At 42.2% G+C, this 23,154-nt stretch overlaps 1 protein-coding gene across 1 annotated transcript; it reads right to left on the bottom strand.

Annotated features, from left to right (window-relative positions):
- Window positions 1-454: 454 nt before the first annotated feature.
- On the bottom strand, window positions 455-22,760 carry LOC142404910 (arylsulfatase D-like). The gene is made up of 11 exons (XM_075491912.1): window positions 22,658-22,760; window positions 19,871-19,940; window positions 18,857-18,997; window positions 18,002-18,123; window positions 16,988-17,110; window positions 15,034-15,457; window positions 13,853-13,989; window positions 11,908-12,042; window positions 8,698-8,860; window positions 7,747-7,868; window positions 455-825 (listed from the first exon to the last, which is right to left on the bottom strand). Exons 2-11 carry the CDS (start codon window positions 19,921-19,923, stop codon window positions 455-457), a joined length of 1,791 nt encoding a protein of 596 aa, XP_075348027.1. The 5' UTR covers window positions 19,924-19,940; window positions 22,658-22,760.
- Between the last annotated feature and the right edge of the window lie 394 nt (window positions 22,761-23,154).

The following is a 23,154-nucleotide window of genomic DNA, read 5'->3' as shown; positions in this document are numbered from 1 at the left end:
AATATAGAGATGAGGCAAAAAATTGCTGTAAATTAGTAGGTGTTTAGTTCTCAGAGGCCAGTGTATCCCCTCTTGGGCTAGTCCTGTTGCCTTAACAAGCATATTACCTGTACAAACAGCTGCAATTAAAGTTTGCTTTCTTATCATTCATAATTTTTTTGAATTGAAAATCAGTTTCATTTACTTGGGTATTTAATCCAGAATTACGCACTTGAGGGATAGATTATACAGGTGACCCATAGGTGGAATACATTTGGAGCTTTTTCAATTTTTTATTTTAAACTACAGGCTTATTGAGTTTCTGTGGGTAAGAAAAAAGGTTGAATAAAAAGCATCAATAACGTCCCTTTCAGTTATTCCAGTGTAATTTGACCCATATCTCTGTATGACTGTAGTCATGTGAATGTGAAAACTATTACTTTTTCTTTAAGCTAACTGTACTTTAATTTTGGTGTTAAAGTATGCCATCTGCTTTGTTGTTTTCTTCATCACACCAACAGAACGGAAATGTGCCACAGCATGGCTGCAGCCATGGCTTCCATAGATTATTGTAAGGAGACAGCTGCTGTGGCACTGGAGTCAGCGTCTTACGATGCTCTTCTACAGCTTTTTCTATTCTCCTCCTTACAGCGTTGAGCAAGGGCTCAGTGTCAGCTGATAGAGGACTTGCCTCAGAAGGATCTCGCAAGAGGTCAAACAGCAGCGGAGGGTCATGATGGGTTACACCATCCCCAAAACACGGGCAAATTCCTCTTCCAAAACAGGCCCCAAAGGTTTCTGGTTGGAATACTGGAGTAGCATAATGAGCTTTCCATATGGTGCCACCTGTCACAGAAGAAGCACATTTTGAACAGCTTTAATGGCATTAGGAGTCAGGGGAGGTCCCCAAAAGATTGGTTCATGTTTTAAGTGACCTACTTCGTAGTTCCTAGGGCAAGCTTATGTCGTGGTTGTCGCATATGGGGAAAGACTCTTTTGGGAGCTGGCAGGGATTCACAATGGTTTTTGTGGCTCATGGGTACACCTGGGCTCTTGGTATGTGCAGGGCCATATATGCTATGTGGATGGTTAGGTCTAATATTTTGGGTGCAGAGGGAGTCTCTGCCACTTTCTTGTGTCCCTTTAAAACTCTACATGCCTCTTGGGGGGAAAAAATGGGAATGTAGCCCCTGATTTCTGGGTGCAGGTACTTCTGTCATGGTTCTTCTGTTGGCTCTGTACATCTGAGCCAAGAAGAGCACCTGGGCAGAAGCTGGTCACAGCTCATTTCTGTGCTTACTTTGCAGCACACCTTTCAAATAGGGTGGTAATTGCAGGCCATGAAAACAGTAAAATCTGGAGTCTAGTTTTTAAGTTAACATGATGAAGGCAACTAGTTTGTGGCTTTAGAACTTGTACTTTATCGAGCTCTTGTACTGACTGCTGGATGAGTGCAGGTCTGTAACTGGTAATGGAAGTGACAGATGACTAGGGCTAAATCTGAATGCAGTTCAACAGGAGATTTTCCTTCCTTCTCCCTCCTCCATTTTTCGCTATTCCTCACCCCACGTGTAGAAAGCACTACACTGAACTCAGAGGCAAGGATGTGCCCAACAAGAAGACAGCAATTAGATACTATGTCTGAAAAAGGGACAGGAGAAGAAAGGGGACATTCAACTCTTGGAGCTGCTTCTGTAATGCACTGAGCTGACAACTCTGTTGTCCCTACATGGCATTTTCTTTTTGGTTCAATGGAATCAGCTGAATTTTCTTTCCTTCTGTTGTCCCCAGAGCTGTTCTTCATGACTGGGAGTCTGCAGCTTTATTCTTCTGTCTCTGTTGTGTCACTACTGCTAGAACATATTTGGTTAATAAATAACAGTTAAAAACTTTTTAAAAGGTGAGGGGGAACAAATAACAGATATGAAGGCTCAGATAATCTTTTTGCTTAAAATCCCCGGTTGCTGGCTGGTTGGCTGGCTATGTGTCTATTTATTTCCCCCATGTCCTGCTAAGCTACACTTCTGCACTTCTGTGGAGGGATGATGTCTCAATGGTTCTGAAATGTTTTGGTATAATACATTTAGAAATGTTATAGATTTTAGATACCTCCATTTCTGAAATTGTGAGAAAGGATGCAGAATGTGGATTTCTTAAAGGAAATGGGCTCAGTTCCTGATGGCTTACTAAGGACGGGTATTCCTTACTTCTGTTTGGGTGTGTGCTTTGCTGCTGGCTGGGATGTGCGCCACATCCTTCTACTTTTCCCTGTCTTATGACTAAAAGAGCATTTGTCTCATGACAAAAATGCAAGCATCCCCTGTCATATCAGGGTTCCCCGAGCATGGGATTTGGGTCTTATGTCTGTTGGTCAGGTAGCATAGATACTTGTTAGAAGGAGTGAAATAAGTACTCTCATGGCCGTATGCATTTTTCTGATTAGCTAGCTCTAGTCAGAGCACTATTGTGATATTGCTAAAATGACCATTTAAGAGAGAAATATGGGATGGGCAGGTAGACTTATCTAGCTATAGGTAGGACTTTGTGATCAATGTTCAGAAAAAACAAACTTAGTCACTCTTTTCCATAAATAGTTGAGCTGAACTCGCCATAACTTATACACTATAGGGCAGTTCAGAGAAGTGAGTGTAGAGTGAGGAGAATCGTTCTGATGCCGCAAAATTTTGACATCCACTTTTCACAGCTGCAAATAATTACTGGAGTTGCAGAGTGGGAGAGAGCCAGGTCCTTTTTAGTTCATTCAGAAGGATACAGTGAGGCTGATTGTAATTAACCTGTCTTGGTGAGCTGAGTAGACAGCTGGGTTACAGAGGGATTAAAAAAAAAAAAAAAAAAAGGGTGGTAGAAATCAGTGCTGATGGGAGCAGCAGGGGTTTCAGTCATCTCCAAGAGGCAAAGAGGGATATGCAATTTGCTACTGCAGTACCTCTGACAGAATTTGAAGGATGTGTGTGAATTATAGGGCAACATGTTAATATAATATGCCCGAGGGAAAGGAAACCTGCTTCTTCAATCCAAACATCTCTCAAACCCATCTGGTAACAATCAGTTTAACGAGCAGAAAGAAACAGACTGTCACTAATAAGCCTTATTGTGCTGTGCTAGAGGAAAGGACTCTTTAACATATAGACAAAGGATTCTTCTGGCTGTAGTGAAGGGCTTAATTGATGGGTCCTGCCGGGGTGACATCAAGACACAATGGCTTCATATCTAGCCTGTCCAATACATAGAAGTAAACAGACAATAAATATGTAATATGAACATCATAGACTTGTAAATGAGCTAAAACAGACTAAAAAGTCTGTCAGCCCAGTCAGAAGTAATGGCAGTTGGAGCAAAGAATCAGAATTTCTGGCTTGGCTGAAAGTTGAGCCCCACGGTAAGATTTGATGAGCCAGTCTTTCATATGCAGAACATCTCATTGTTTTCAACCCTCTTGCCATGAGCAGTTGTGGCTCAATGGGGAACAACTGCAGAAAGGCATGCATAGCAGAGCTAGCTGTACCTGTGGCTTCATAGGAACACAAAACACAGCTTGCATCTGCATATTGTATCTGTGTTTATGTTACAGGTAGCGTGGCCTGTTAGAAACTGATCTGTAGAGCAGAACAGTTATTGGTGGCTTGACATCCATGCTGTGTTTGTCTGGGGGTGTTTTACTGGGGGCTAACTCTTGTCTGGTCCTATCTATACAACATCTTTTAGTGATTAGAGCATATTAGGTATGGTACTGGAGCCTATTTTACAGTTTAGTTTCATCTAACCTAAAGTCACGATCTCCAAGCCCATTCCACAATGCAACCCAAAGCACAGTGAGTGGGTACGCGCAAGAGGGGTTTGCTTCAAAAGCACGCTTCTGATCTGAACTGAAATTGTAACGTAGACACACCTTACATAGCCCAGGAGAACAAGAGGTGAAAGCTAGGTGAGGAGAACAGCAGCCCTTTAACCTGAAAAGCAACTCTTCTAAACGCGTCCCTTGATGGAGTATGTATTTAGCCTTTCACAAGGGAAGTGCAGCACAACTCTTCTAGCAGGAATTTTCTCTTGGGAGCTGCTGCAGTCAGACAAAGCTTTCTCTGCCTGGAAACTTTCTCTGTCCAGAAAAAATATGCATTACAAAGAAATGAAGAGAGATCTCTAAGACTAGTGATGGATTTAGAGGCATAGGATATTTGAGTTTCTGATTGCTGTTCTGCTTTAGGTAATGTGAACAGCTGAGTGGGCTCAGGGTTAGTTGTGATCAAGCCTGGAGCTACTGGCAGTTGTGGTGTGGGGCAGGCTTGGCACCAGTCTGTGTCAGGTGAAGTGATCTCTCATGTCTCTAGGGACAGCTCTAAGACCTGTACTCTCATTGTCAGTCTCTTAACTCCCTGGTCTGCTGAGTAGTGGATACATGGGGAGAGAAATTCAAAGCGGTGACCCTCATGTTTCTGCCAAGCCAAGGCTGTTGTAGGCTCCATGCCTACACTCAAAGCAGCGCTCCCTGGGGCCCAGGCCATGCCCCGCTCTGCTGGTGCATGTTAGCTCAAACCTCCGGCCTGGAGCTCAGGCTGTGGGTCAGGTGGGCACCGGCGGTGACAGCGCTTTGGAAATGAAGGCACTGCGCGTGGGGGGGCCCGGCGAGCGGTCCTGGCGCCGTGAGCCCGGCTGGGCCCGGGGCTGCCCCACGCCTCCCCGGGGACCCAGGGCAGCAGGCTGCAGCCCTCAGCCTGCCGGGGCCTGGCCACACTCCCTCTGCACGCCCACGGATGCGGGCGGCTTTTCGTACAGGGCACCTCGAGATGTGAAAGTGCAAAGCGGAGCAGCTAACTGCGCCGAAGAGCCAGGGAGATCTGGTTTGATTTTATTTTTTTTATACCTTTCTCGTCGCAAGCATTGATTCCACGCCTGACTGTCGAGCCGGCGCCCGCCGAGCGCGGGCGCTGCTGCCGCCTGCCGGGCGGCGAGGCGGCGGTTGCGGCGGTTGGCCGGTGGCGGTTGGCGGTGCCGCGCTGCCCCCCGCCGGCGGGTTCCCCCGGCGGCTGAGGGGAGAGCGGCCCCGCGGCGCAGCTCTGCGGCGGGACTCTGGGAAACCAGACTTCATGGCTGCCCCGGTGCTGGGGGACGGCTCGGCCGGGGAGGCGGTGTATGTTTTGGGAGGTGGGTGCTGCACGACACCACGCCTGCAGCGTTCCCCTGCTGGGCATTTCTCTCCAATGCTGGCCTACTCCCTACAGCGCTTACCAGGGAAGGAGCATATCAGTCCCTCTGCCAGAGTTGTTGGCTCCCCCCCCCCCCCCCCCTATATTTTAATCATGTTAAGGTGCTCCATAAAAACAGTGGGAGATAACCCCTAACCAAAACTGATTGCTTAAAGTGTTAGGTCATGGGGTTGGTTCAACTAATCTTGATTTTTAATTACTGCAGAGGCCCACTTTCCACAGGAAGAGCAAAGATGCAGACTGGTGATTTACACATGTCACTTAGAGATGATATCTTTTGACTGAGCCCAAACAGAGGAAGGAATTGAGTCCTGGTCTCCTTAGATAAGTAATTAGTTGAGACAGCCAAAATGTTGGCTGTGAGCACCTTAAGCGTGGTTCCCTTACTGGGATCACCTTGTTTCATAGCCGTGGTGGTATCAGGTCATCCAAACCCCCAGCTCCAGGAAGCAGCAAGGCAGAGTGAGCTGCTGAGACCAGGCCCACCTGCTCGTGGCTGCGCCAAGCACCAGCTCTGCAGCGGTTCTGCTCAATTGCAGCAGCCCTGGTAGGGTTGTGAAGGCCTTACTGCTCGGCTACAAGGCAGAATAGCGGCAGTTGCAGCACTCTTTCCCTTTTCTTTCTTTTTTTTTTTTTTTTAATAAACAATCCCTTTCCTAGTTCTTAGACAAAAATGTTATCAGCATCTTCTCTCCAGAGAAAATAGAGAATGAGGCTCAAGAGAAAAAAACCAAAACACAAACCTTCCATGGAGGGCTTGAAGATGCTCCACTCCATGGAAGAACTGGATTTATGAAACACCATTGTACTTAGCATTTTCTACCATACAGCTCCTTGAGCACTGCGTGGGTTGCTCTGGATCTCACCCTGAAGAGATTAGCTCCTTGAGTACTGTATGGCTTGTATAGCTTACACTTTTTTCCTCAAATGAAGTACCCAGATTTATCTTTGGTGATCAAGAACCTAAAAATAAAATTTCACCACAGCACCTGGCATCACATCCTCACATTTAGTCCTTAGTCCCTTTCCTCCATGTTTCCTGTCAGCCGAGCGCAGTGACTTCCTGCCCAGGAGCCATGCTTCACTGACCTCAAGGTTAAACTGGCAGCATGACTAAAATTTTGGTGTTGCAACTCTGGTATGTATTTATTCATGCCAACAAGACAGACAGCAAAGTTCTCAGCTGTTATCCTGATACTCTCGTGTGTGTGTTTATCTAGGGGAACAGAGAAGTCAGTTTTGAAATATTTGCAAGTACAGGTAAGTTTTGTAGTCTTCAAGTGTTCACTGAGCAAGCAGATTCTTGGCTTGATACTATCTATGCTTGATACTGTCATTGTATCAGAAAGTATCATAAAGGAAATGTAAATGGGCACGAGAAAGATCACCCAGTTATCACTGTGACATAAGATGGATTTCCTGCTGGGCTGCCTAAGGTTATCTCACCCCATGGTCAGCACTCAAAGTGCTCTTCGAACAGCCAGCTCCCTGTCAACATACCAGCTGAATGTGAACAGCTGCTGATGGTGGAATGCCCTAGCATTTGTAACCATTATCTAATTGCAGTCTCTCAAGAACTCTGTAATTCTCTCACTTCACAGATAGGGAAAGCAAAACAAAAATTAAAGGGGCTCATTCAAGTTTCTAAAGGATGGGAAGATGAGTAGGCATAGCCTACTCCATCGGTTTCTGCATTTCTCCAGCTGTGCAGAATGAAAAAAGAAAATGAGTGCCGCATCACCGCAAATTCATCAACTTTACACTTACATCATCCAGCCACAGAAGGTGCAATTCATCTCAACTAACTTTAATATGAGGGTGATTTTTATATCTGATATGGTCAGTCTCAGCTCCCTGTTTAGTTAGTGGAGAGAAACAGGCCTGACCGATCTAGCCCAGATGTGCTAACCAGAAGGAGGTGAATCACACCCTGTAAACATCTGCATCTCTTCAGTGACTATAAAACAAGCTCAGATCCAGGCACCCGTGTCTGGTGGCACAAATGCCATCCTCCCTTCTGAGCAGGAACAAGGACACAGCTACCAGTCACTGGCCTGTGCTCTTTTACGCTGTAATGGAGGGTGATATCAGCAAAGATCGGGTGCTTGTTGAAAGCTCAGGAAAGGCTTATAGCTGCAGCCAGCTTGTTTGATGCCACAGCTGACAAAAACAAAACAAATAAGATGGGGCTATTGAAAACAAACAACCTACTGCTTAAGATAAAGACCTTATGCATGCAGTTCCTTTTTCTTCAATCTTACACTAAAGCTGATCCCAAATGCTTTTGCAGCAAAAGCGATAGAAACAGTGCAGCGACAGGGGAGATTCTTGAAGCTATGCTACCCAGGAAGTGAAACCCTTCATCTCAGGCAAGGCAGGACAGCTAACAACAAAGTCATTCTGCACCTTGCAGAAGAAGTGAGCATTTGAGGCAATAAACTTACTCCAGATATATGTACATATGTTTTTACATGATACTCTGTTGGAAGCTAGAGTTCATTACATCATCTCTGATACGCTGGAGGGGGCTGTTTATACTCACTGTCCTTTTGGTGCCACCGCACTGCATGCAGAAACACACCGCAGTAGTGAAACATGAACTCGTGCTCGGAGTGCTGAACTGTCCCCTGCAGCAAAGGCAGCAAGGTGCGCCCGTCGATTACCCTGATGGAGAGGACAGGAGTCACCAGACAGCGTAAGAATTTCAGTCTGCAGCTGGAGCGTGAGCAGTACTCACTCTCCGTGTATGCAGCATTACGATTTCAAGTGTCATTGCTAAACCAAGCTACTGTTTAGCTAATGAGCCCTGAAATTTTTAATTTTGTGGATGGGTGGAGACCGGTGATTAGCAGTTACTAGCAGTTTTTGCAATTAGAGCTAGTTCACACATCCTGCCTGGAAAGATAAGTCACCATTACTGTAATTTTCCTGGAAGTAAGTGATAACTATAGTGAAGGCATGGTTCACAGCTTTTAATTTTGCTCCCTGAAATTGAAGTCACTGATAGCTCTGTGAGCACGAGGCTTCATTTAAAAAAAAAATAATTGACTAACAGTTGGTTTAGTTACACACCACCACTACTTTTATGCTTTTTGCTCAAATGGCTTAGCCACCCATGCTTTCTTGTGTTCTTTAGAGGAGTCTAACATAGATGCTACAAATTTTTTGCTGTTGAGGAAGCTACTTCTCCGGTACAGGCAGCCAAATGCAGGCCGTGAGCCATTTGCTCCACCTTCCCTACTCATGAAGAACCAGGCTTCCTAGTCTTGGAAGGGCCTGTCCTAGTAGTCTAACAGGACCAACCAGCTTTGTGAATATCTGCATCTGCAGACAAGGTGGGGAAAGAGCTACACAGGAAGCAAGCTAGAGAACTGCCTGGTTAAGAAACAAACAGAATTTAACCTGTGGCTGTTAGGATGCATGACATGTACAGTCAGCATCTATCTAAATGAAGAAAGGGGAGCAAATATGGTTTATGAAGCCACCTTTGTACCTGTCCTGAGGCACTGCCCCTCCAGCGAGTTGAACCACTGTTGGGAAAATGTCCATAAGGCTTGTCGGTTCATTGATAACTGTCCCTGCAGGCAACGCTCCTGGCCATCTAACTATTCCTGGGACACGGATCCCTCCTTCCCAGCCTCCCATTCCTTTTCCACCTGTTAGAGGCGAGAAAAAAAGTACCAAAAAAGATAAAGAATGAAAGGTATTAGACATATATTATGGAAGTATAATAAAAGGTTTTAAAACTTTCAGAATATTCAAATAACTTTAATGAAGACACACTAAATCCTGGAGAACAGTAGAATGACTACAGTGCAGATACCATTCTTAAAATAGAAGTATTATTAACATCTTTATTTTACAGTGCTTTCTTGGGTGGCACATATGGCAACTCACTACTAAGCAGTATTGTTGGCAGAAGAGGAACAATTCCACCCTTTGACACCTGAGAAGACATTCTGACCCATAATTTTAATTGAATGTCATGTCTGAGAATAATCTCCACACTCCCTAATAACATGAACAAGAAAAAAGTCTGTTATTAATAAAAAGCAAAATCTGACTTGGAGTCAATGAGAGGTTGCAGCCCCAATTGGTGCCTGACGAAGGGGGTTAACACATGGCAAGCTTGGTTGTCAGACAGTTCACAATTGGGGCAGCAGGAACATTACGAAATTATTTGCAGTCCTGGAGAGCAGTGAGCGGAATTAGGATAATGTGTGCTCGCCCTCCAGGAGTTTACAGTCACAGGGATGCTCTGAGGTGGTCCCAAATGGAAGAGTGTGGAACCCGTGCAGTAAATAGGGGAGTAGTCTGAATATGCTGCAGTGATGAAGACTTGCCACCTACATTTCTGTTGAAGTTGTCCTGAGGTAATCCAAGGATTCTTTCTTAACTTGGTTTCTCTTGCATTCCTCTAATCCCACCACGGAATTAGCTCTCTTATCAGTCAAAATATTAATTGTTCTGAATAGTATTTCAAAGTGAGAACCATTCATTAATTACAGATATGAATTATAGATGTCAAGGATGGGGATATTAATGAAACAATGTGGTTTAAAGCCACAACTCCAAGTTGAGGATCCAGTTAGAAAAACAAAAATTGCAAAAATGTTGAAGCTCAGGTACCTATATGACCTTTGTTCTGTTATTCCTCCTGTCAAGGGCAGAAATGACAAGTCATTGCTGGAAAGTGTTGTAGGAAAATTGGCAAACAAAACTTGAAGCTAGCTTATTAGCTCAGCTAATAAATCAGCAGCTGAATGGTAGTTTATACTAGCCTCTGGCTTTGCTAAGTAATGCCTGACTTTGCTATGGAGGAGGTGTGCTCGTAGTCACAGCTGAGAGGCAAGGTTCCAGAGCTTGGTTTTAAATGCTGACAAGGTGGCATGATGGATTATGAACAGGGCCAGTCCAGCTGCTCGTGCAATAACCTGTGTACTATGTAACGTAAAGGTATCTCATGCTTTGTTATTCACTAGCGGCTGTTCTCACTATTCATATGTGTGACTTATTTATCTTCTTGTTTTTAATATCCTGTTAGCAATAGCAGCAGTGAGTTCTACAGATATTTATGAATTAAACTAAATCTTTTAATCTTTTTTGAGTGATTGCTAGTTAGTTTCACTGGGATATCCCCTGTTCTGTTCTATGTGGACATAAATGGGAATGCCTTTCTGTTATTAATACCTAAACTGACATTCTGTCTCCTCTTGTCTCCTCTCTAAGCAGGCATGATTTCATCATTGTCCTCTCATACTGAAATCTCTGTCTAATCACATTCACTTTTCCTCTCCAGACTCCCCTGTTACTAATACACTTGTGTTAGGCTAGTAGAAATTAATTCCCTAGGTTAGGTTCTGAGCTATTCAAGTGAGCCCACTGGCCTTTTTGCATCTGTTTCTGGTATGGAAACTTCATATCCAGAACTGAAGGCTAATTTAGCATTTAGGACTGTTCCTGGACGAGATCCCAGCTGTATCAAACATTGCTTGTGTCGCTCCTCAAGGAACTTACTACTAGACAATGTGCATTTTGATGCTGAGCAAGATCAAAGCACCCGAATCTTCTTCTGTAGGGAAATAAGTGATGGGAGCAGTTTTCAGGCTTCATTATACAATAAGTGCCAAGCTGCCCAAGCTGTCGCAGTGGCTCTTCGAGGCTTGGCAGTCTGGAGGGAGCACATGCAAGAAATACCATAGATCTTTATTTCCATAGAGCTTTTGTCACCGTGTTGCAAGCCAGTCATAGAAAGTCAGTCTAGATGAAACATCTATATGATAGATGAGAAACTGGAAAACTGTATCAAGAAAATAGTCAGCATGATATCTGCTAGTGTTGACATAGATAATTGTCTACTGTGAAAAACAGAAGGATGTTTCAAGTGAGACTGCAAACAGTGTGTTCTGGATCTGCATCAGGATATTGGATATTAGGAAAAGGTTCTTCACTGAGAGGGTGTTCGCTCACTGGAACAGGCTCCCCAGGGAAGTGGTCACAGCACCAAGCCTGTCAGCGTTCAAGGAGCATCTGGATGGGGCTCTTAGTAATATGGTTTAGTTTTAGGTAGTCCTGCGAGGGGCAGGGAGTTGGACTTGATGATCTTTATGGGTCCCTTCCAACTCAAGATATTCTATGATGCTATGATGCTACAACATTTTCAAGTAGTGCTTCGGGTTATGGATCAGATAGTATGCTTACAATATTTAAAGACAACATGGAACTAGAAGGGGGTACAAATGTACTGAAGTCTAAAGAAAGGATGAACGAGGGGGAACATAATAGCACTGAAATACATGATGACCTTGCAACAACAGGCTGTTGCAAGGAGGAAAGAAAGAATCTCTTCTCTGTAGATTGGTGAATAGGGCAAGATCTGTTGCTTAAACTGCAGCAAGGAAATCTAAGATAAGTACCAGGAAAAAACCTCCAGTAGCATAGACAATGAAAACTAGGTTATCTGGGAAATCACTGAAGGTCTTTAAGAACAGGTTAGACAATATATCTGTCAGGAGTAGCTTTGGTGAAAGTGATCCTGTCTGGGGGCTGAAAGATGAATAGCTGATGCCCTGATTTTGCTCCAGTCCTACAATCCAAGGTTATCATCCCAGTTTAGTAAATATAGTCTCTCTGGATGTATTTTATTCTATCATTTTCTTTTTAACAGGAAATCTTATGCATGTACGCATGACCAAAATTTTACCTTTATAGATCCCATTCCATCCACCCAACTGAGCATTTCCTCTGTGAGCCTCTAAAGATCCTCCATGATCAGATGCAAAATAAATGAATGTGGTATTCTTCAAGCCTTCTTGGTCAATAACATCCAGAAGCCTGCCTATAAACAAAGCAAAACATCATCATTATGCCTGGAGATGCAGTCAGATTTTTTAGGCCTTGACTCAAACTTCAGTGAAGACAGAGTCTTTCCATTTACCTGAATGAGTTCTGTTATGAGCTACCACAAGCAATGCAAAGAGTAATCCTACATTACAGAAATAATAAGAACCCAACAGAATGCTGCTGAATGTGTCCAAAATTTGTTTGCAGTGTCTATAAAAACAGGAAAATAAAAAATGAAACCAATAGGAAAACAATTTAAATGAATGATCCTTTTATTCAAGCCACTCAGAATACTGTCAGCTTTATGCTTTAAGTTCTCTGAGTCAAGGATTGTCTCCAGTGTGTAGCCTCAAGCATCTTGAAAAGCTTAAATAATGGTGCTACCTAGATTCCTAATCATAGAAAACTGTTGTGTCTCACCAGGAACTGAACAGGGACTCTGAGATCAGGCTGCATACTATCAACCAAAATCTTCTCCTGATGTCAGTGGGAAAACTCCACAGAGTGCAATTCAAATCTAACTTCATAATGAATGTTTTCGGTACTGATAGCATCAAATGTTTATGCAGAATATGACTTATCTCTGATTGCTTGTCCTCATCACCTACTGCATCAAATATATTTGCCAAGAACAGCTTCCATAGCTACAGAAACGGCAGCAAAAGCTGAAGTATACAAGGAAAAAGCATAAGGCAGTGATTAGCTCTTTTGCTCAATCTCTTCTCCTTTACAAACTACTTATTGACCTTACCTAAAAGTAGACACCTGCCCCCAAAAAGAGTTTAGGTTGAGTCTAGGCATCTTGGTTCTAAATTAGACCCCAAATCTCTTATTTAGCTGTCCAGCCCTGGAGACTTCTGTCTTCACGGGCTGCCATCCTGTTTGGCCTATACAAGGCATGTTCCTTACACCATCGGACTTCTGCTATCCAGCTCTGCTTGTGTAGCTTGTGCCTGAAGGTGACTGGTGCCAAAAAGTTGCAGGAGAAGCATGGCAGAGTCCTCTGGTTCAACTGGATCTCACAGAGGTTCTCAGCCTGCCCATCAGAAGCAGTGGGGCTCCTCTCAAAATACGAGTTTGTAAACATGGTTATTGGAGGAAGAAAAGGTTCAGGGATTGAATCTTGGCCTGGACAGGAGGTGAATGCTTTCTCAATAGGGTCTTCACTTTTGACTAAATACAAACAGGAGCTATCTCCCTCCCTCCCATTGAAGCAGAAAGCAACTACAAAGTAAGGCTTAGTGGCCAATTGGCACTCAAAGCCTAGATTTAGACGTAAGTGAGTCTTCGCAATATACTGACTTCACACAATTTATTAAGTTAAACGCCAAAGCTTTTTAACTTGGCCTTTTGGCTAGGAGGGAGTTCTGGTTTCTGCTCCAAGGATTATTCTTCGATAGAAACAAACAAGTACACAAAACAACCACTGTATAATGTAATGTTCATCTGCAGCACCAGTTATATCTTCTGAGACTAGATGGAGCTGGAGAAATGTCATACATTTTGATTAACCACATGATCAAGCACATATCTGGTTATTTGACTGCACTTAACACTGCAGCACAGAAGTGTGTCAATTAAAAAAATAAAAATAACAAATCCTTACAAGAAAAGTTTGGGCTTTCATCTCAAGAAAGAAAAAAAGAGGTGTGTGGTAATGGATTGGCAATCTCTGGAGCTAACTGTGTATCCAAGGCAAGTTCACTGATTTTTGTCATATGCAAAAAGGGAGTTCTGTGACCACCCCTTTAGTTTCTTTTCCACATTCAAATAAATTAAGGATTTTCTTCAAGACGACCACTTACCCACCATCCAGTCCATCTCCTCTACGTTATCTCCATATAGGCCATGTCTGCTTCTTCCCTGAAACTTCTCTGTGGTAATGAGAGGGGTGTGAACATGTAAAAGGGAAACAAAGAGAAGAAACGGTCTATGCTTGTTTCTGAAATAAAAGAAAACAACAGTCATTTCTCTGCAGACTGTCACTCAACCCAAAATATAACAGTGACATGGTAGTGACTATCTCAATAAAAATTATTATTGGGGTGTAAAAGAAAAATTTTTGATTTTGACATCTTTGCATTTTTTAGGTTTTGGGAGACAGGGGATTAAAACACCGCTCAAAGATTTTGGTTCTGTATTAAGACCAAAATAGTAATGGGCCCTTTCTTTTTCTGGTTCCAAACTAGACGTGTAGAACATTAAATAACTAGGAAAGCTCACAGCCAAAAGACTGACACACTCTCAGAGGCAAGGAGAATAGGACTCTCTTGCTTAAAATTAATATGGGTGTCACTGAGCATAAGAGACATCCTCATGGAAGAGGCAGATATGACACTGCACCCACAGGGGAACCGTATCCCTTTAACATCAGGCCAGGCAGGATATCCTAGGAGCCTGAGATTATCTATGCTCAAAGTTTTACAGAAGAAATTTATCTTACCCCCAATTTCCCTTAAAAAACCCTGACAGAAATGGTACAATCTTATTCAGGGATATGCCCAAACTTGACACATGTATACTTTTAAAGACTTAGTGGCTTGTTCAATGCCAGCTGAGGCTGCTAATAGTATTGTAAATGAAGGACACCCTTGGAGAACAAAACAAAACTCACTATCACCATCCTGTTTGTAAAGTATTAACTTCATATGACACTTTCTATGACAGTCCATTCATCAGGCTAATAATTTTTCTGTGCCTACTGGCAGAAGGCCCAGTCCTTGGCCAGGACCCCTTTGTATTAGGTGAACAAAACATAAACACAAAAACCATCCTCTTCCTTTTCCTGAGGAGCTGACAAGCTATGTATAAGACAAAGGACAGCAGTTGGATGCTGACAGGTAGGGGGTGCCAGAAAACAACAAATTACTGGCCAGCATCAGCACAGGTAGTTCAGCATGCCGGCTGCCTAACCTAGGGGTGTATGACACAGTAATTGCATTATTTAAAAAAATCCTTAAAATGTGATACAGTTTTTGTTGGTTACCTTTCAATGAATGAAACTGCCTCCTTCAGCATATTAGAAGTAGTTTTTTCTAGATTCATCGGTTGTTCAGTGATATCATGGTTTCTCATCAGGATACAGTTCCAGTACTTGGTGAAACCATAGCTGGAGAACCAGGAGAGGAAATACAGGAGACCACAGATGGCCAGACATATGATTATTTTCCATTTTACTGAGAATAAATTTGTAAGTTTTCCAATCAAAAGAGTAAGCACTGCAAGGATGATCATCTGTGTGTACAGCCAATATGTATCTTGCAAAGACTTGGCCAGTTCAGGGTCATCTGTGCCTTGACACTCATTCAAAAGGGTAAAAGGCATGCCGTAAAAATAATCAAAGCCATGATTTAAAGGGTGGTGGCAGTGATCACGGCGGGATTTGCAGTTCACACCCATATGCCACTTCCCTGAAAACATAAAACAAAGATCTTAAATCCAACATCATTACTCTTGGGTGTGTCTGCCTGTATTTCTAATAGGTTGGCTGCGCTCCTCAGTTAAGGTGCAGCCAAGGGAGGAGCTGGTGTGGAATGGGGACAGACTCTCAGGGAGCAATCACGCATTGGCACTTTATCTGCCTAGAACAGCTGGTTTTCCTCACCTATCTGTTAAAATTCCATGTAGGGCAATGGTCCAGCTCAGATGCCTCCCTGAATAAGAACAAATAGGGTTGCAATAGTTGGTGCTTATTATTTTTCACATGATAAAGTAGCCGTTCATTAATGGGTAGCCTGATGGGGAGAAACTAGACAAACTCTTGTGCCAAAAGAAACAGCTAAATGCAAAAATATTAACTAATTTACATACAAATTCTATCTGTCCTTCACAGTCCAAGAACAAATTTCAGGAAGAAGGTGTACATACTGGCTCTGTGTGTCTACACTCCCCCTAAAATGAGTAGCAAAAATAGGCCATTCCAATTATCCAGTACAATTGGACATATCAGAGTATGTCATATGCTGCTAATGAACCTTAATGAAGTCATATTACAGAGCAGTGTAATTACCCTGACACTGAAGGACAGACAGTCTATAACCACGGGCTTAGGGGCTATTAGCTAGACAAATAACTTCTGAGAACTGCTAAACATCTCTGTGCTCATGTATATGAGTGTAGTTTACTGTATAAGCTATACCAGACTGCAGTGAGCTAGGGAAAGTTCGCCCCTTTGCACAGGCTTGTGTGAAGTCAGTACATCACTAAGACTCACTTCAATTTAGGAACTAAATGACACCTCAGTGTGCTGGAGCCAAGCAGAGGTGTGAAAAACACAGTAATTAAAATTAAGCACATGACACCTTTGACTACATCAAAAAAAGTTTAAAAATGAGAGGGGCTTGAAAGACACAGCCTTAAATTGCCGTTCAGGCAAAATTAGCAAAGAGTTAATAGGATTTTCTTTTTTGGACATGTATTCTGATCCAAAACCCACTGAAGTCAATGGGACTCTTTCAGCTTTTTTGGCAGAGTTTCTTTTTGCAGAAAATAAGGCACTCTTAGAGTCTTAGCTGTGATAATAAGCAGGATGTGTAAATAACAGAAAATCTAGTCACCAGATAGAATTAAGACCACTGTGGTGCCTGGGTACCAACTGGCAGACAACATTTTTCTGCTAGAATAGATCAGTGAATATCTCTGTTGGTTCTTCCTAATGCAATCTGTACTGCGCAAACAAGATTCTTTCCTTTGCATTTACTTCTGTTTGCAGTCTACATCTATGTATTCCATACATCCTCATTTTGGATTTATCAGATGTGCTGTGCTGACACAGGGGCTTGTGGATGGCATTCTAAAAACCCTGCTGATTTTGAAAGCTAAGCATACAAGAAACTCTAGTTTAACTGATCCCAGACATTTCAGCAAAGAAAAATATTTACAGAAGCTGCCTTGTTTGGATAACAAGCAATGAAAAGGCGGCAAGTTGCTATGTCTCATACCTACAAGTGCTGTAGAATAACCTTGCTGGTGCAGTATTCTGGCAAAAGTAGTTTCATTTGGTGGGAGCCCACCAGAACACCCGTTCCAGAAGAGAACCTGCCGTTGAGTGCCAGATGCCATGCCTAGAGAGGAATAACAGTCTTTAAAACAAAACAAGCCATTATTTCAGATTTTCAGTCTTCTCAGATTGTTCTTTCTAATGAATGGGACTCAGTTGCCTAAGCCTAGTGTCTTTTTATAAGCCATTCAGTATGCCCTGGGATATTCTGATTGACCCCCAGACGATGTCTTCTCCAAGTCCCATGTCATTATCTGCTAGTCCAACACAGATGCCTCAGCTATGCTGGAGTGTCTACAAATGGCACTAAGATGCCTATGTTTGAACATTAGGCAACCTCTTACAATAAAAGTTCTATTAAAATATAATGTTAAAAAAAGAAAAGAGGGGGGAAAGAAAAGTTTTATATAGAACAAAAGGCTTACAGAGTCAGGGGTACACACTTCTGAAATGTACAGTTCATTGTTACATTTCTCCTTTAGCAAGTCAGAATCACATCAGAGGAGCTATACTGATTATTACTGCCATATGCAGTGGCTGAAGTAAATCTGTTTTAAAACGTTATTGTTGAGAACTATTCCACAGTCTGGCACATTTCACTATGAAAAAGTTTACCAGGATATTCAAAATATTACACTTAATATAATCTTAATACCACTGAACACACAGTGTTTACACAATTTTCTTCTTCATGTTTCTACCTCTGGGTGGTTTGTGCTGTTTGGATTTTCATCCATTTCTGTGTTGTCATTTAGCCACATTAAATGTGCTTTATTGTGGGGATTTTCCCATAGAAATCAATCAATCACTAAATCTAGTCATCTTTATTTTTGCCCATCTCACTAAGACCCCCAATCCTTAGATTAACTAGTCTTAAAAATGGTTTATTTAAGGGGATTTTTAATAGCAATAATGGCTAGACAGACTGCAGTGAACCGTTAGAGAGAGGCCCAACCTGATCTGATGGGGTATCTGCCAGTCAGGAAAGCTGCTCTGCTTGGAGTACAGACAGCAGCTGCAGCAATGTGCTGAGTAAGTCTCACTCCGTCCTTTGCCAGGCTGTCGATGTTAGGGGTCCTAAAGAGAAAAATCCCATCTCTGATGAAAATGTATTACACAGAAGTTTGTGGTATCCCACTCCTCCTAGTTTTGTCGAGGACATCACCATCAAATTTACAAAACTCTCTGTTTATCTACAACTCAACTAGGAAAGCTCTGTGTTATATATTTTTTGAGATACCTTGACCCTTAGAAATGAATTTTCCACGGATAAATGTGTTTTTATTAATAACTAAAAAGAAAAAAAAAAAGAAAAAGTATTTCAGGGCTATCCCATATCAAAAGCTCATGCAGCATAGTGAAAAAGATTCCATTAATAGATACAGGACAACACAATTTCCAAGTCTATAATAGGTTAGAGTAAACACAGGATATATATATATACAATCATTAGTTGTTAGCTGATATTAAATCCTAATCTCAGTCCTTGATATTTCAGTCCTGGAGTTGTGGAAACTTATAAATTATACACATGCCTGACAAACACAATACACGGACACATTTGCAAAGTTCTGCCTGTATATGCTGAAAATTAGAAGTCCAAGACAGTTACTCAAGCATGCCTGTATAATTATTACTCCAATAGGAATTACTGTAGAACATTTATTTTGTACATGGTTTGAAAAGAAGTGTATCTAGATAGATAAACTAATCCATTAATAATGAATTTTCTAATACTAAGTGTCATCAATACTTTTTCCACTGAAATTCACCAGGAAGGGATAATTTATTTCATAGAATACATTCTTACCTTATTGTATCATTGCCATAGCAACCCACATCTCCAATACCAAGATCGTCAGCCAGTATCAGTAAAAAATTGGGTTTTGAAGGATTTGATACACAAGTTCTTGGAAATAAGCATAAAATTAGCCATATGTTTAGGCAGCTCCTGAAATCAAAAGAGGTAATATTACTAAAACATTCGTAAGCTTTACAATAGACTTTAAACTATTATTCTTAAAGTTTTATGACGACTCGGTATAGATGCAAACAGCTGTCAAATACGGCCAGCAGATGGAGCTCCTAAATATTTACAAAAGTTCTTGAGTTTTCTATGACCAGTAATATTCTTTTTTATTTGCACAGGAATTTTGCGTGTGCATTTCTTTATTGAGATTTGTACTGATCTCAGCAGATGTTTCCAGTAGAATGAGGGGTTGGATGCTTGCAAGGCTCCTGAGGCACCCCTTGTACAGGGGTGTAGGACACTCTTCTTAAGGCTGCTGGAATGGGTGGGACAGGAGCGTGGGGGTGGTTGGTGTGGAGGCATGCTGGTTATGATGGCAAGGCCTTGACTATTGCATCCACTGCACCCAGTGCTACACACAGCATCTGGAAAGTGCTCCTTTCAAGATTGCAGCAACAGGCTTAATCTTGTTTATCTTCCTAGAAGACCCTAAGAATATCTCAGCACGTCTTAGTTGCTCAAGGCGTTGGCAAGAGGCACCTTACGGATGTTCACCTGAAGTAAAATACATATGCTAGAACATATCTAATGACTGCCAGTTCATTAATAGGTACTGCAATGTGATAAATGCATAGTAAATGTACCATACTATATATTATATATATACTTCTAAACCTCCATGTCCTATAAAAGTAGGATGAAAGGCCTTGAAAGACCAATAGTTCTAAACCTGTATTAACTGCTCACAGATTCTCAATGAGTTTCTAAAAAAAAAAAAAAGAGAGATCTGTTTCAATTTTCTTAAGCACAACGGGTAAAAACCAGAAAAGACCCTCAGTGAATGTCTTTTCTTACCATTGTTTTCCCTGGTAAACTTCGTGGCTTCCCCATGTATGAAACAGGTACATAGTTGGTTACATAAATTCTGGTGGAAAAACAAAATAATAATAATAAAAAAAAAAGTCAGAGCCCAGTAGCTCTGGTTATCTTGCCTGTGAAGTTGGTCTTTAACCGCCCTGCATTACCGCAATCACGCTGCCACTGCCTGCGGCTGGCTACAACAGAGGTGAACTAACTACTAGGGCTTGAGTACGCAGCCCCTGCATTCCTGAACGTGTGCTTGCAGAGCCCTGTTGAACTGCCACTGCAAGGCAGAAGGGGCACTCCTGAGGCCAGGTGAGGTCAGGTAGCACAGCATGCAGATTTGGAAGATCTGGCCTGTTCCCAGCTGCCAGTAACTTCAGGGGGACTTGTGAGTGTTTGGCAAGAAGGCTAAATGCCCATGGCTTTAAACGAGTGTCAAAGGTGCCAGTTACTCAATACCTGCACAGAACTGTTGTTCGGTGAAAGGAAGGTTTTCACCATTTTACAACCAGGAGGTAATGATAAGTAAAACCGGTATCTCACTTTTTACTTAATGTCAAATTATCTTTAAGGTCCAGGGAAATAATCTAATCCTTACTGTGAGCTTTGAAACTACAAAAAATGCCTCAAAGAAAAGCCATCCTGGAAAGTAATATTTGCAGTGTAATTCTTAGGGAAGGGACTGTAACGTTCTTAGGTTTGGATGCCATCTAATATAGTCAAGGAGGTGTTTCTATCTGAATATTACTAAAAACTTTCCAGAAACATAAATATTATTATAATTATTTCCTTAAAGGACTTCAAAGCTTAATGCCATTTATAAATTTAACAAGCCAGTTTTTCTACCTGCCAACTCTGTGAACTCAACCTGGACTTTAAAAACCTAGAAATAACCCTTCAGTTTCTAAATATTTATTTTTGTATGGCAAGGCAAATTTTATGAGTGGAAGCAATTGCCTATGCTTGCTGAAATAGCACAACTAGTCACTTTGGACAAAGAATGGCTTGGGAAATGCACTCCTTTTCCTTGTGAATGGCCACAGACTAAGGGATCTGCAGAAAATGTTGCACTGGAATCATGCAAACAGTCATGCAGAAGTACACGATAAACTGGCTCCACGGGGACTGGCATATGCTCATCTTCATGCTGTACACTGAAGTAAATTAGAGATGACATTCATCCCTTCACTGTGAAAAGAGATAAAAATCTGAAATATCCCATCCATGCGAAATCCCTACTTTTCCAGACCGCGTTCCCTTTCAGACCAGCACAAGAACAAAGATGTTGTCAGCTCTATTAAGGAACAGATTGAAACTAATAAATTTACTTTCTATAACAACTAAAAGCATGTTTGTTAACATAAAGTCACTTCTAAACAGAGAGAACTGAAAAGTTCCATCGTGACTAATGAAATGTGTGGGGTTTTTTTTCCAAAGTCAGCATGTTCTCCAGTGGGGAAAAAAAAAAAACATTTTCCGAGATAACTTTTTTCTGCCTTTTTGGTATATGAGTGTTACAGTTACCTTGAATGTCTGAGGAATACTAAACTGGCCAAAGTAGAGTATAATCCTGACCTATGCATTTCAAAGAATGAGCCATAAGATAAAAAAAATTGCAGATGCTGTTATTCTGATCAGGAAAATAGTATAAAAAGAGTCAGAACCTGGGGTCCATTGATGTTTTTTCCAAGTAACATCTAGGTGCTTGTTTGGCTATGGGTGAGACAATATGGAAAATAAAAATAAAAAGGAAAAAAAAGCTAGATCTCTGTTCGATGTGGAATTTTCCATAGGGTTGATGACGCTTCCCGCTCTCTATTGGCAAGATCCTGAAAGCTCATACCGAGAGCTCATCCTCCCTGCCCACTGGCTGAGTCGGAGATTAATGGGGAAGCTGCAAGATCCCTCTGACCAATGCATTGGCCGTTTGAAGCAGGACCTTGCTGCGAATGCAGATGCCAGAAGACTAATATCATGCTTTAAAAGACAGGCTGTATTAATGTGAAGCAAAGGATTCACTACTAGGAGCTCAAGTCTTTTACTTGTATGGTAGTGGTGCCTCAGAATCCCAGCCTGGCAGCAGTTCTCCCAAAGCCCCAATGAACTGTGGCCCCATAGGGCAGAGCTGAGGTGACGATCAGGCAAGTGCACAAAGGCGTTTTAACCTGCGATTAGGAAGAACTGGTCTTTATCTATAATGGGAACATCTTTATGGTGCTTTAACAATGGAGGCAGAGCTCTGCCTTCCCAGCAACTGGCAGGCAACGTTGCGTTTAAAGGGCTCTGGGGTACACGATTAAGCCAAAACCATTGCAATGAAAATGTTCTCAGCCTATGCTGAGTAGGTGAGGATTGTTACAGCCCTTGTGAGCTGTAGTGGTTTAAAGGAACCAGACAGATCTGGACATCTAAGAAATGCCTTGATTTCCCGTGGGCATTGATAAGCTTTCCAAGCTGGTACACCAGCTCTGCTACCTTCCACTTTCTCCCCACAGGTTCATGCAGCACAGCCAGCTGGTAATGGCAGGCACACTGTTATTTAGACAGAGACTTTGTACAGCCCCTCAGGAAAGCTGTGAATTTTGAACCAGGGAGGTGCAGTGGTGGTATTAAAAAATATTTGGATCTCAATACCACTGGCAGTGGCATGATTAAAATTAATGCTTCCTGATTTACTGCAAGCCATTTTAGGAACACTAACCTTACTAAAGGACGAGAAGAAATATCAAACTTGTTTAAAAAAAACCAAACCACAGCAATTTAAATATGCATATTCACCTTTTTCTGTTAGGGCCTGATTCATTCTGAAAGCAGAGCTCTCACTGCCATTGCTAGGAGTGTCATGAACCCAGTACTGGGCCCTAGGGCTTGTCCAGATTCCTTAGCTGTTAAATGAAAAAAGCGACTTAATCCTTAAATCTAACATCAGCCTCTAGAAATCAGCAGAGTTACTTACAGAAATCCGAGAAAACATCAGACAGTAATTCCCTCTGTAAGCCAGTACGTCACAATAAATGATCAAGACTAATAAAAAAGGCCAACCCCTTTTAACAGTGCGGAAAACAAACCCTCGTCTCAGTTATTCTTCTTGCTCTGAAATCCCTCTTGCTCTCTGCTGTGCTGAGCAGTCCTGATCCTTTAAGACGTGTGTGGGAGGAAGCGGGCTGGGACTTGCTCTTTTTCCTCTTACTCTCCCTTCCCCCAGTCTCCAGCACAGAAACCGCCTGGGATCCCCGCCAGCAACCACCAGCAAACTGGAACCGCCGTGCAGGTTT

Source organism: Mycteria americana, chromosome 1, assembly GCF_035582795.1.
Source record: "Mycteria americana isolate JAX WOST 10 ecotype Jacksonville Zoo and Gardens chromosome 1, USCA_MyAme_1.0, whole genome shotgun sequence".
Taxonomy (NCBI): domain Eukaryota; kingdom Metazoa; phylum Chordata; class Aves; order Ciconiiformes; family Ciconiidae; genus Mycteria; species Mycteria americana.
Note: the sequence above shows the minus strand (reverse complement) of the source record. Positions and strands in the feature narration are given on the sequence as shown.

Bases quoted from the DNA above. Each gene is read 5' to 3' on its own strand.
- LOC142404910 (XM_075491912.1), bottom strand. From the start codon at position 19,923: ATGTACCTGTTTCATACATGGGGAAGCCACGAAGTTTACCAGGGAAAA. The intron at 13,990-15,033 runs GTAACCAACAAA...CTTTTATTTCAG, and splicing joins GCAGTTTCATTCATTGAAAG to AAACAAGCATAGACCGTTTC. The intron at 8,861-11,907 runs GTAAAATTTTGG...CGCCTCTAACAG, and splicing joins ATGGAATGGGATCTATAAAG to GTGGAAAAGGAATGGGAGGC.